Genomic DNA, 13,530 nt, shown 5'->3' with positions numbered 1-13,530 from the left:
ATGAAGAATGAAATATGATTACTGGGGAAAAGCTCTAGTTCAGCTTTGTTGTAGTCCCAGATGTGCACCTGGTGCTTTTGTGTACTTGTGTGTTAAGCTGGGAGGCATCTCTGTGACAGCATCTTGTTAATGAGCTTGCCTTTAATGCAGATAAGAGGACTGAACAGTAAGCATATAACTAGTAAAACAACTTTAAAATTTAACCTAAACATAATCAAGCTACTGAAATGTTAACTTTGTGTTTTTCTTTAATTCGCTTTTGTCTTGGAACCTATCTGCTTATGCAGTGCTTTTACCGTCTGTTGCTTTTCGAAGTGCCAGCTTCTCTCCCAAAGGTGTTCAGTGACTAATGCTTTGGTTTCAAGCCAGAATATCTGATAAATGTCTATTTCTAGGCAGCCTTTCTACAAGTCTTAATTAAACTTTAATGTCAAGCTGAAGTTTACTTTTAGCCCCCCATAGGGTGTCTGTACTTGTAACATGATTATAGAACATTACATAGATCATAAGATAGGCGTGTTCACTTGCCCTCTTTGTGACCTGTTTCATATTAACTCAATCCTATACTTAAGAGTACAAATAGTGAATTTTGAAATAATGTCTGAAAATACTGTAGCGGTGGCACATTGCTGTTCTCGTCTGTAAAGGAAAGGACCTATCTTGTAAAAGCCAGAAGCACGACTGGCCTGATAACAGTTTTCTTGCTCTCGCATTAATAACCCCAGGCCTTAAAAAGTACAATAGTGTAGTTGACCGTCATATAACTGGTGTAGTACCTTCAGTGACAGGACTGAGTAAAAACTTCCCTAATGATCTCCAGCTGAGCTTTGTCAGAACCAAATGAAATTAACTAAAAGAGCATTGGTGAAAAATTTTTGCATACAAGCTGTATATAGAATTACTTTTCACTTATAGTATGATAATTGTTTTCATAGGCCTCATGATAAGAAAACATATCTTGCTGTTGGGAGTATGAAGACTTTATTGTTGAACATTTCTCTGCTTAATGTTGGAGATGATGCATACGAAACTGTCCTCCACATTCAAATCCCTAAAGGTCTTTATTTCATCCGAGTTTTAGAATCGGTAAGAAAAAAAAAATCTGTCAAACAGTAATCCTTTGATATTTTTCTTATTCAGCCATTTTTCAAATTATGTCAATGGATTGTTGAGTTTCTTTAGATACTGACAACCTGCACCCCCCCCAAAAAAAAGCTGACAAAACTCCAGTTTCTATGTTTTCAGACTTCTAGCTACCTAAACCACATGCAATTTAATCAGTACTGGTGACTTAAATAATTTCAATAACAGGATGTTACAGTAACAACTAAAATTTAAAAAAATGGTTTCTAAATGTATTTTAGGATGTTACTGCTACTTTTTGTCTGATGATCATGTTTTCAGTGATCACAAAGATCTCACTGAATCTGCTCTTTTTCACAGATATATAGTCTTATGAAGAAGTAATAAATCTAATTGTTCTCTCTTTCTGCCTTTAAAAAGAACTGTTCTTTGTGTAAAATCCCCCTGCCACCTTTCAGAGGTTGGCTTTAAACTTGAGTGGGTCTGGGTCTGATGCATACACCTTAGCTTCACTACTAGCAAACAGAAGATGAAGTAACAGGATACAGTAATTGATATAAGGGTGTGTTAAAGTAGTCGTGAGTGCTATGAATGTTCTGTATATTTGCATCAGTGAAATAACAAACACCTATTCAGGGAAATATAAACCACCCAATTTCAGTGTGTGCGTGTAATTTGAAATGTCTGAAAAAAGCAGTTTTATTTTAATCGTTAATATTTTTTCCTTTGTTCTAGGAAGAAAAACAAATACATTGTGAAGTATTAGATAAAGAAATTCATGCAGTGAAACTTGAGTGCAGCGTTGGTTATTTATATGTAGATCAAAAATCAAAGGTAAACTATGTATGAAGGTTCCTAGCTTTAAAAACACCCTAAATATGTTATCAGGATTTTCAGTGGGGGGGGAAACTTGTTTTTCAGAATCTCTCCTTCGTTCCCAAATAACGTCTTTTATCATGTTGGTATCTGAATCTCTCTGCTACTTTTAAAATTAGTTGCTTAAACACTCTCTGGAATAATTCATTAAGGGACAACATTGTTTGTATTATGCATGAACTGATTGTGCTTGACTTCCTGGACAAGCAGGCTGACTAAGGCTGTGAACAAATGTGTTAGGTCAATAGAAAGGGAGTGGAAGACACAAAAACCAAGTATTTTCTTACTTCTGAATTTTTTTAGAGCAGGAAATTCTAAATGAGTTTAATAAAATATTATTTAAATTATTTAAACTGTGTTAAGACACACTATCAGTTGATGTAAAGAAAGTTTTATTTGTTCTACAGCTGGATTTTAGTTTCCTCTTGGATGCAAGCTCGTTTACCAGAGCAGAAGATGACCTCAACATCACCATTAATGCTACCTGGTAAAGTATAATAAAAATTGCTCAATGAAAAATATTGCTAGCTTTGAAAAACAGAATAGGGAGCACTGGAAAGATTTAGCAAAGCACAATTGCAAGAAAGCACATTGGTTGCAAATCTGTAGAGAAAGGGAAATTATGAAAAACCCAGATAATCAATATTTAAATAATGAACAGGTTTCTGCCTGTATAAAATGTTCTTTTTTTTTTTTTTTTTTTTACTGCCCGACATGTTGTTATCAATAAAATATTTTTGTTTCAATAAGCCGAAAGGTCTTTTTAACATTTGTTTATAGAAATAATGCATAGCATATGATGATGCATTCGATACTCATTTGTCTCTCATTGCGTTTTTATAGTAAAAATGAAGATGGGAACATGTTGCTGGATAACACACTAACTTTAGTTGTACCTCTAAAATATGAGATTGAGTTAAATGCTCACGGGTAAGTCAGTCAGCTATTGCTATACCTGCATATCCATAGAACTGTTGTCTTGTTACTATTCTAAATTCCAAAGTTTTTAAGCAGAAGCATGATGTAGCTGAAAAATCCTGGGAATGAGATGGCACAGCTATCCTAGGGTCTGACCCAGACACTTCTAAGGTTTTGTTTCCACTACTGTGAGATGAGACCAATGATATCTATGGTGCTTTGAACTTGTCTCTTAACAGACTAATACTTTCTAAGAACTGGAATATTTTTTATAGAAAGAGGTATTTAATAAGAGCACAGCAGATCCTCACGTTCCTTGCTTAACATGGACCATGTTCTGGGTTTGTTGTGGGGCATTCATGGAGCATAGTTTTGGGTGACGATTTATGACTTTTTCTGATTCATCTGCCTTTTTAAGAGGAAAGAGTACAAAGGTAGAGGACTTCTACTCAGTGTTCCTAGATTTACTTAAACACAAACTCAGGTATTTTCTTACTAGAGATAGCATGGAGCAGAAAGTTATGCTAATGATATATAGCAATTCTGGTAATTAACAACTTGTAAACCATTGTAGATTCGTATCACCAGCTTCATTCGTTTATGGAACTAATGAGAATGATTCACCAGTTACGTGTATGAAGGAGAATATCAACTTCACTTTCCATGTAAGAGTTTTTCTTTGAAAACCCTATTACCCTTGTTTTGAAGGTTAACGCTTGGATTTCCAGTGCATCTAATGACAGTCTGCACAGTCAATAAGGGAACTTTTTTAAGAGTACAAGGGCATGGTGAGCAACTTCTGTGCATTAGTGATGGGAAGGGGCTGTTAATCCCTCTTTGAACGCTTTTTTTGCCCTGGACAATCTTCCACTGAATGGTCAAAGAAACAATACTTAGCACAAGCAGGACTGAACGTGGTAGGGCAGTTCTGACTTGCCACTTCTTCCATTAAGAAACACTTTAAAAGGACTTATCTTACAGTAAGCAAAAGGAACCAGGAGCTCCTTATAAGAGGATCTATAGGTATCAGATTTGTCTCCAATGGATTAAAAGCAGGAGTTAGACATTAATCTCCCCTAGTTCCTTTTGCATATTCTCCCAGAAGGCAGTCTGTATGACCTCAGGGTAGTCATCACAGATTAGCACTGCTTACTCATTGGCTTCAGAGAAGTGAAGGGTTCAGTAAGCCTACAGAATGAATTAAGCAGAATGTTACAACTCCTAGCAGAATCCACTTTCACAACAGCGTAACAATGCAGGTGCTACCCCATTCTGTGAAGTTTTATGTATTTATACTTTATATATGTATTTTTGTTACTTGAATAGCTACCATGAATTAAAGCTTTAAATGTATACCATTCTTCCCCACAAGGTCATGAGTGCAGGACCAAGCATGGCTCCAAATACAAACTTAGAGATAATGATACCTAATGCTTTTCCACCCAATGACTTCAAGTTATTCAACACATTGGATGTCAAGGTAAGCACAGGTTACTTAATATAATTTTCTTAGCTGTATGAATTTTATGAAAAAGAGAAGCAGAGCATAGCAGAACTAGGTACTAAGTATGTGTTCAGTTTGTTAGCTACGGTGAAGCAGAGTGAACAAGAACAGGATGATCTTCAGCCCCATGTGCTTTAGAATTCTGAAAGTAAAATTTACATTCCTTTTGAGCTTCTTGCCTTTCAGAAATCTGTATTCTCATTATTATCTGATGTTTCAATTCTGACAGTGATGATGTTGTTTTTATTTCCAGACAACAGTTGGCCAGTGCTTCTATAATAAATATCCCAGAAACTGTAGTGCAGCACAAAAAAATGAGAACATATTAAAGGATGTTGTCACTTTCTTTTCAAAGTCTGCTAAGAGACAAATGGTAAGGTCTGCTTTTGACATCAGTGGGAAATAAATGACTGTATGAATGAGCCTTAAGGCAACGGTATATCTTACATAATGAGGTCACCAGAGCAGTCTTCCAAGGATTTGTGGTGGGACCTGTGATAAGTTCAGCGTAGTCATAAGTGACTTTAGTGAAAGAGGTGAGAACTGAGATGAGGAAGTTGATTAATGACACGTCACTGAAGTCGGTGTGGATGACAGTCACCTATGAAGAACTGTCGAAGGGTTACGTAACTGAATGAGTGGGCAAACAGAACGGCAGGTGAAATTCAGTAACAAATGGAAAATGATGCATGTGGGAAAAACAGTCTTAATTTTGATTACGTGAAGTACGCAGATCAAATATTCATTGCCTTTTCCACATCAAAAAAGCGCCATCAAATGTAAATAATAGGAGCCAGGTTAAAAAAAAAAAAAAAAAGTAGTACTCATGGTGGAACTTCTTACTGAAGGGTGTTATGAATACTAAAACTAAGTGAATTCCAAGGGAGACTATACAAGTAAATGGGACTGGAAGTCATGAAGAGTTATAAAATATGCGGAAATCATTTTTGGCTCGGAAACTTCTTATTAAAAATATTTGGGAGGTGAGGGGAATATTGTACAAACCTGGCCTGTTCAAGCTCATCTCTCTGTACCTGCTTATGGACCCTGCTGGAAATCAGATACTCGAGTATGTAGTCCAAACCAGAACTGCTATTCTAGTGTTACATTTTTGAGGGTTTGTTCTGATAGAAATCTCTCTGTCCTTCAACTTGGGTTTAATAAAGTAGATTTTGTTTAATACTTTCATCTTAAAAGAAGCTGGACATTTTTAAATATGTTAATTTGGGACTTTAAGTAAGCATGTTACAAGGAACATCAACCAATGATTGAGAGACAGCCTGCACTAGAATATCAAATCAGAACTTAGGCACTGCAGTCTTGGATAAAGAATATAACCATGTACAGGCTCGCTTTATTGTCTTCTCCAAAGCCGAGTGAAATGGTGCTAGCTGTCAGTGTACAAGTGTAAGGATCAAGCAGTTATACTGTTTATACTGGATACATATAGTCATTGTCATTTATCATTCTTGATAAAAGCTAATTCAAAATAACTGTAAAAAAAAAAAAAAAAACAAAACTAAAATATGACAATTGTTATTTTTGAGTCTAAAAACCCCTGCAATTTTCAGAAAAATGACCAGTTTTCTTCTGTAACAATTAGGTTGGTTCCTTGTACTGTTCTTTCAGCACCCATGGATTGACAGTGATGGATGACAACCTAAAGTTACACCCTGACTTTTCAAGAACAAACATGGATCTTTTTATTTTACTTGTTTCCTGAGTGTCTTTAATATTAAGATGATAAACTCAATAAACTTAAGTTTTAATCTTTCCCTCCCTTCTACAGTACTGCATGAAAAAGGACAGCCTTTGCTTACAAATATATTGCAAGCTTGGAAACATGGAAAGTGGAAAAGAAGCAACCGTTCAGTTGCATCTGGAGGCTACTCCTTCGCTTTTAGAAATGGTAACATAAATTTTTCATATTTGAGGGGAATATTTCAAGGCATATTTGCAGTATTCTCTGCATAGAAATTCTAGGCATTAATATATTTTTGCAAACATTATGATTAAATCCAAATCTTTTACATGTTAGCTATTTTATGTTTTCAATGCTAAGTCTCAAGGTGACATATGAAAAATGAAAACCACTGAAAAATATGTTTTAGATAATCACTTTATTTTATAGGATATATTGCTTTGCCTGTTCTGTCCGGGTTATGTAGGATTGGGATTTAATTTCAACTCATAATTGTACTTTTCTAAGAAAAGCAGCATGGATGTGGACTTAAGTAAAATCCAACTGGGCTTCATTCCAGCTTCTGGTACTAATTTGTTTTGTGATCAGAAAAAGGCACCATTGTGTGTTTAGGTGAGATTCTGTTTCTGTGAGCAGCTGTGTTACCATTTTTGCTGGGTAGGAATTAATGTGTTGAAGTTATTTTTTAAAAGATAGGATTTTTTTTTTTAATCAGGATGATGCATCAGCATTGAAGTTTGAAGTAAGAGCCACAGCCTCACCAGAAAAAAATGCAAAAGTTATTGAACTACGCAAGGACAAGCAAGTTGCATATGTAAGAATTCTCTTATTGAATTTGTGATAAACCTGTTAAAGTAGAAAAAGCAACAGCAATTAAAAGTGTGGAATTCTATACATATCTATACACAGGCAGTGAATATAGTGTTAATCACTTAAGAACTTAATTAATTTTCCGAGTTTGTTTTAGTGTGTTTTAGGGGGGGGGAAGAAAAAAATCTGTTACCACTAAACTTATTTTCTGCTTTCCAGGTCTATTTGGAAGGAGTGCACCACCAAAAGCCAAAATACCGTGTTACCGTGCTAATTATTGGAATAGGCTTAATAGTCGGTGTTACCTTGTTTTTGCTTCTTTCATTTATATTATGGAAGGTAGGTTTTCAGTATTTCTCAGTTGTTCTCAAGTCAGGAATTCACACTTTTGGTGGATCTTTGGATCTGCTAATGCAGGTTAAAGGATAAATAATACTTTATTATGATCTGTCCTTTCTAAAGAAACATTATTCCACCTGTAACTTGTGTTTTTTCAAAATACTTCTCCGTTTTCCTTCACTTTATCTTCTGCGTATTCTACATCTGCTGTTATTCAACACTACAGACCCCTTTCCCATGTTTAATAAGGCGTGTCATGTTTGCAAATAATTTATATAATTTAATGATATCAAATGGATCATTTTTGTGGGATGGTGCTCCACATTTAATGTCACTTGACACTTGTAGACTATTAGTCTAGCTAAAAAAAATCCTGTGCATAAGTAAAAAAGAAAACTATGAAGGAAACAGCTTGTCTGACAAGTGATTAAGAGATTGTTAACTTCTTTACCTACATGGAGATTTTCTCCATCCATCATTTTTCTCAGGGAAGCGTAGAAATGAAACAAATTTTACAGGAAATTTTTATTACCATTTCACATTTTAAAAAAATACTGGATTCTGTGGACTGTTATAGTTCACAAGCCCACATGTCCTTACTCATTGCAGCAGGGTATTGGCCTCCCAAAAAGTAAAAGAAAAAGCAAACCCCCTTTTTTGATTGATGAGTAACACTCGATTACTTGGTAAGACAAAGCAATGGCAAATACCATCGTTCATAAACACCATATATATGCATTTCATTTTAGTTCATCTTTTGCGGTTTAGATAACAAAGATTTGCTGACAACAGATTCCAAAATTATGTATTTCAGATTGGCTTTTTCAAAAGGCAATACAAACCGGTCCCTCAAGACAGAAGAGACAGCTGGAGTTTTACAAATGGGAACAAAGATGACAAATAAATGTTTGATTTTAAAATGAAGAATTTAAGATTCAGGTTAATTCACAGGAGAAACATCAGTGACAAGAAAATTGGTCTTAAGCTCGCTATGAAAGTGGTAAAACAGGTTGTTTTGAAGTCTCTCAGTAATATTTGAAATGCCACGTGTATATTTGGTTTCAGACAGACAGAACACTAAAGATAAACAGGAGAAGAATTACCTACTGGAAAGAAGAATTTTTAGAAAGTAATAACATTTGGCCAATCCTGGAAAATAAGATCTCAAACACGGTAGCATGAGTTACTTCTATTCATTTTCAAGTTTCAATAATCTGTTGATTAGACAGAAGATCTCCTCCCTCATCTTGATTTGGCAGTTTGACAAGGGTAAATTAGCTTAAACCACTAGAAGGACTGTAAGTAGAGTGCGCGGACAGAAAACAGCTATCAGAAGCTCTCTTGGGCTTCTGAAGGTCACCTCACAAGCTTCGGCTTCACAGGCACAGCCACACCACTGCAGAGACTTAGGCACTCGGGCAAGCCAGAACCAGGAAGGTAAAAGGGGAGTCAGAGCAAAGACTTCACATGATGACAAAACAGAGAAACCCATACCCAAAAGACTCCCAAATGCCAACCTTACTGGGCCAAATTTTATCTTTATATGTGCCACTCTTTACCTGAAAGTACTTAACAAGGAAGTCATTTCGAGTGCTAGCCTGGGTTCTTGTGAAGTTTTCAGCTAAATACCATCCAAACAGGCATCCTCAGAAGCCACTCAGCAGAAAGGCAAATGACTGAATAGAAACATGGTTCAAACCACTGCTCTGCTACTACAGGAAGTTTCTTCAGCTAGGTAAGTTTGCGCTGCCACCTAGCTTTGGTGAAATAGTACAATCCAGGCGAAAAAAAATGTTTCTTTGCTCCCCAGTACAACTGGAGAAGGTACAGCTTCTTCAATAGCTGAATTTATTGCAACAGCAGTATGCCGTATGGCCTTTCTTGCCATGCCTTTGATGTCTTTCTGAACTGCAAGGAGAAATGAATGTAATGTGTACATACATTTTGAAGCTGCATCATCATACGGGAATTAGCCTGAGACTCAAAAGCGATACAGAGTGCCTTCAACAAGCACTTTTGCTGATAGAGTGTTTGGTGCCATAAAAGCCACATTGTCCACAGATTCTAAAGGTATTGGGGACCATTTTGTAATTTCTTTTCAGTTCATTTGATGCCAAAGCTGTGGATCACTCTAAAGTATATTTTCTCTCTCAAAATCTTCTGCAGTGTAAGGACAAATGAATGTGTATATATTTTTTTAAAAAAATCAAAATATGTGAAGAATGAAATATTTTCTGCAACTCTGTGAAAATACACACAAAATGCTTATCTTCCAAATGGCCTTAGTGAATTTTTGCACTTTAACCAAAATGTCTTTGAAGAGAAATTAGTTTGATATTACAGCATATGGTGAAAAATATACCTCAAATACTGGAAGAAGCATTAACATTCTTTTTAGTACAAGCAATGCAAAGAAGTGAAACTAAAGCATTTTATTTCTCTTTGAAATAATTTACGTAAGTCAGTACATGTGATAATGTTGCCTTGGAAATTGTATACTTCCTATTCATCCTTGGAGGTTTCAAGGCTGGACTGGATGAAGCCCTGAGCAACCAGATCTGATCTCATAGCTGGACCCGCTCTGAGCAGGAGGTTGGGCAAGAGCCCTGACGGGACCCTGTCCACCCAAAGGGTGCTGTGACTCTGATCCTACTCTGCAGCCACGACCTCCAGTGCAAAGAGCAAAACCAGCTGTAAGATTCCTATAATTGCCTACAAAGCAGGCATTTGATTCTCCATGAATTTGGCCTTTACTGCTGGCCAGGTTTGCCCGCAGAAACTGCATGAGATGTCCAACAAGTAACAGCTTGTTCTTAGGAGACAAATAATCATCTGCAGTACTTTAGGTGCAGTGCTTCTTTGTCTTGCATATTTACCGCAGGTAAGAATTTTTCAGAAGTAGTATTTAAAATCAAATAAAATACAGTAGCTATAGATCCCATGTAAAGACCTTGATTTAACCAACTCATAAATGACTGGATTTCATATTATATTCGACTGCTTACTGAAGAAAGAACTTAAAGCAACTCATTCTAGCCACAAGGTAATGCAGCTTTCACACCATTATTTGTCAGCCACCTTCTGAACGATTCATAGACAAGTGAACAGGAAAACATTCATTATCCCCGTCGTCCTGCAGACGGACAAACTTTTCAGTCTGCTACTTTTCATCATCTCAAAGAAAGCCAGTTCCCAGAAAGAATAGTCTCTCTAATTTGCTGTCATTTCAAATAATTGTATTAAATATGTAATAAGTTACAAAAAACCAGACACTCATAAAAATTACGTGTATGTCTTATAAGAAAGCCATAAAAATTTAAGTCAACTCTTAAGTTATTCATCATAACTTTATTCTCAGCAACAACAAAAATTATGCTGAATATCATTTCAGTTCTAGGATCAATAAAACATTTTAAAATATTTATTTTGTACAAAGAGCAGTCTCTAAAATACGTTTCAACAAAGAAAAGCCGTATAAGACATCAGCATATTCTTTTGTATTACTGTTTGACTAGAAACGATTTGAAAGCAAATACATTAAGGCAACATTAAAAATGATACCTAGAAATGGAAGTACTTGATTAAAAAAAATAAATCTATATTTTGCCACCATTCTTCAGCATGAGGTGGTACCACACCTCCACTCACCAGCGCTCTTTGAACTGAGTTACCTGACGACATGGATAGCAGCAGCAGACTTAAAAGTATCTCATACTATATTTATTGCAAAAGCTAGAATAATTTTAAAGAAAAAAAAAAATCATTTCTTCTATTCGGATTTCTTCTATTTCTTCTCAAACCCTAAATTTATAAGAGACCAATATAATCAGTTTTCATTTTTTCTTGGAAAGCCTAACAGTTTCTTTACAGTTAAATACAACCTGATAAAAATATATATCTCGATAAAAATTTAAAACCAGAAATATTACAAACATCCCAGTTAAGCTTCTGCTACAACAACTGAATTCAGTGAGTGGAAGATTGGGACCTTGGAAAGCTGTGTATAGAGGTGAGAAAAGGATTCTTTAATAGAGAACTTGCAGCGTGTCCCTTCTATATGCAATTGCACGTTGCTTGGGAACTCTCCAGGTCATCAGTGTTCACTCCATAGAGATGAATAAGTTGAGGATGCACCCTGTGAAGTGAGGAAGTCAAAGTTTATCAATTTGATTAACTCAGGCAATGGGTGTGCCACTGGGGGGGGGACAGGGGACGCAGAACAAGTGTGTGTGAACTGCTATATGGAATAAAATCAGGTGACTTACATTTTGACAATTCTTATAAGATCGTCTTTAGACTTACATAATTATATATCCTATAACATGATCTGCCTTTTACTTTACATACCAGACTGTTACTCTGAGCTCTTTGCCTTCCGCTAATCCTGTGCGTGTTGCAGAAGAATGTGCCACAGCCCATTTAATGCCACGGATTATCCTCCTATTTCCCTAGGTATTCATAGCCACTTTCTTTGATCCCAGATATGGAGACTACTCTCAAGCAGCACTAAGTTTCCCACAATTGAACAACTACATGTTTTTATTAAGGTTACACACTGCTTATCGCAAAAGGAGCTCCTCCCAGGAGTCACAGGCCTTTCTATACTTCTGTTCTCCTCGAAGGAACAGAAGAGTAAAGTAACAGGCAGAAAAAAGAGAAGTGGAGCTGGAAGCTGATGAAGCAGCAGAAAGGAAAGGCCAAGTGGGTCATAACACACCTTTCTAAAGATGGGCACAAGGCAACAGGGCAGAGGCCCGAACAACGGCAAAGAGGCCAGACTGTGCAGGGTACAAAAGCACACAAAAGTACTGCTCTGACAGTATTTACAACACCCGGGTTTGGTGTCATCTGTATTACATTTAAGATTGCAGTACTAACCTGTTACAGGTATACAGTCCATGAACATGATAGCCTTACCGAACATGAACTTCTGATGCTTCTTCCATTAAGTCTCCATCTATATTCCAAGGGTAATCTCCTTCTGCAGAAGCAGCGTTCAAATATGTATTTTCTTTGGCATCAAGCCCACTTTTAAGCCTTGGTTGTACTTTTACTTCTTCAACTGTGTAGGTCTCAACAAAGGGAAAATTGAACTAAACCAAACATAGATATATATTAAATGAAGATGGAAAGATATAGGTGGTAGCTTAGCAACAAGCTGGATTACTTGAAATTAAAAAGCTTGCTTTTTTTTTTTTTTTTGTCTTAAGTAGATGGGAACCCTTAACTCTAGCTTTGACCATATGAGGCATTATATATTCCAGCTAGCATTTATAGGATAAAAATAGCATGTTAATCTAAGTAGTGCCTCAGAAAAAATGGTAGTGTTCCCTTTGCGTTCCCATATCGGACGTGCTCAGTTTACAGGTGAAGTGGTATATTTTGCACATGCCAAAATGGCACATGCTTTCGGAATACGTGGAAGTCCAAGCAGATTTTTTCCTGTGCTCCCTTCATCTTTACCAGTAATTCTGTCCTAAATGAGGCTAGTTAGAATTCCAGTAAATGGTCACCTTAAGTTTCAAGGAGGGTCCACATCTCCTCATCTAATTTCTAACTACAAAGGCAGAGAGAAAAGCAAAGCCTTCCTCCAAAAGCATAAATTATTTCCGAAATGCAGCTGTTAGTGCGGTCACATGGAACTATCACCCACCTCTCCCTCAAACTCTCTTGACTGTTGAAGGGTTATCTAATTCAAACCTAAACCTTCTTGTAAAAGTGATTTCACATAATCCTGAAACATTTGAAGGAGTACCCGTATGCTTAGGCTATGCATTGAGTATTTAGGACAGCAATAAGGCACTGTGTTTGGATGCTTCATTTTTCTCTTCAAAGACAGAATAATGACCAAAATTTGAAATACAGTTCTGCAAACATTCATAACTGGATGGAATGTATACCTGCTAAAAATCAATGGTCATAATCCACTGCTACCTGCATAGCATGCAGTGACCTGCTGAAATTATGGACTTTACCTATTTCTTACAGAGTTGCATGATGCCCCCCGGTCTGTGCTTTTGATCTCTGTGCTGCACAAAATTTAAACGTAGCGTGCGTTTCCGTTATTGTGGTGAAAGGGCTTTACACCCATAAAACTATGGTGCAATACAAATACAATTTAAACCACAACAGATGGGCTGAAATAGGCTAATCGGTATTAGTCTAGTGATTTAAAAAAAAAAAAAAAATCAGATAAAAAGGGGACTAATGTATTCTGACAGGAAGCTAAGTCTCCTTATGAGGATGCTAACATTAACTCTTACAGCATGTCTACCCTCACGATTAACTGTTCTTTTTA

The 13,530-nt window shown here is 36.4% G+C and overlaps 2 protein-coding genes across 2 annotated transcripts in view; one reads left to right on the top strand and one right to left on the bottom strand.

Moving 5' to 3' along the window:
* ITGA4 (integrin subunit alpha 4) overlaps positions 1-8,182 on the top strand; it is a 38,688-nt gene extending 30,506 nt beyond the window's left edge. Inside the window, exons 18-28 of the mRNA XM_087731593.1 lie at positions 936-1,086; positions 1,819-1,917; positions 2,367-2,446; positions 2,803-2,889; positions 3,452-3,542; positions 4,250-4,357; positions 4,635-4,754; positions 6,171-6,290; positions 6,799-6,897; positions 7,113-7,232; positions 8,047-8,182. Coding sequence (XP_087587719.1) covers positions 936-1,086; positions 1,819-1,917; positions 2,367-2,446; positions 2,803-2,889; positions 3,452-3,542; positions 4,250-4,357; positions 4,635-4,754; positions 6,171-6,290; positions 6,799-6,897; positions 7,113-7,232; positions 8,047-8,136 — 1,165 coding nt within the window. The 3' untranslated portion in view covers positions 8,137-8,182. The remainder of the gene's footprint in view (positions 1-935; positions 1,087-1,818; positions 1,918-2,366; positions 2,447-2,802; positions 2,890-3,451; positions 3,543-4,249; positions 4,358-4,634; positions 4,755-6,170; positions 6,291-6,798; positions 6,898-7,112; positions 7,233-8,046) is intronic.
* Positions 8,183-11,228: 3,046 nt separating this feature from the next.
* Positions 11,229-13,530, bottom strand: part of CERKL (CERK like autophagy regulator) — a 57,630-nt gene continuing 55,328 nt past the window's right edge. Inside the window, exons 12-13 of the mRNA XM_087731594.1 lie at positions 12,150-12,325; positions 11,229-11,367 (exon numbers count right to left, since the gene is read on the bottom strand). Coding sequence (XP_087587720.1) covers positions 11,286-11,367; positions 12,150-12,325 — 258 coding nt within the window. The 3' untranslated portion in view covers positions 11,229-11,285. The remainder of the gene's footprint in view (positions 11,368-12,149; positions 12,326-13,530) is intronic.

This window comes from Nipponia nippon, unplaced genomic scaffold, assembly GCF_047370975.1.
Source record: "Nipponia nippon isolate SJK-2023a ecotype South Korea unplaced genomic scaffold, ASM4737097v1 scaffold_5, whole genome shotgun sequence".
Taxonomy (NCBI): Eukaryota; Metazoa; Chordata; class Aves; order Pelecaniformes; family Threskiornithidae; genus Nipponia; species Nipponia nippon.
This window is presented reverse-complemented; position numbering and strand designations above follow the sequence as displayed.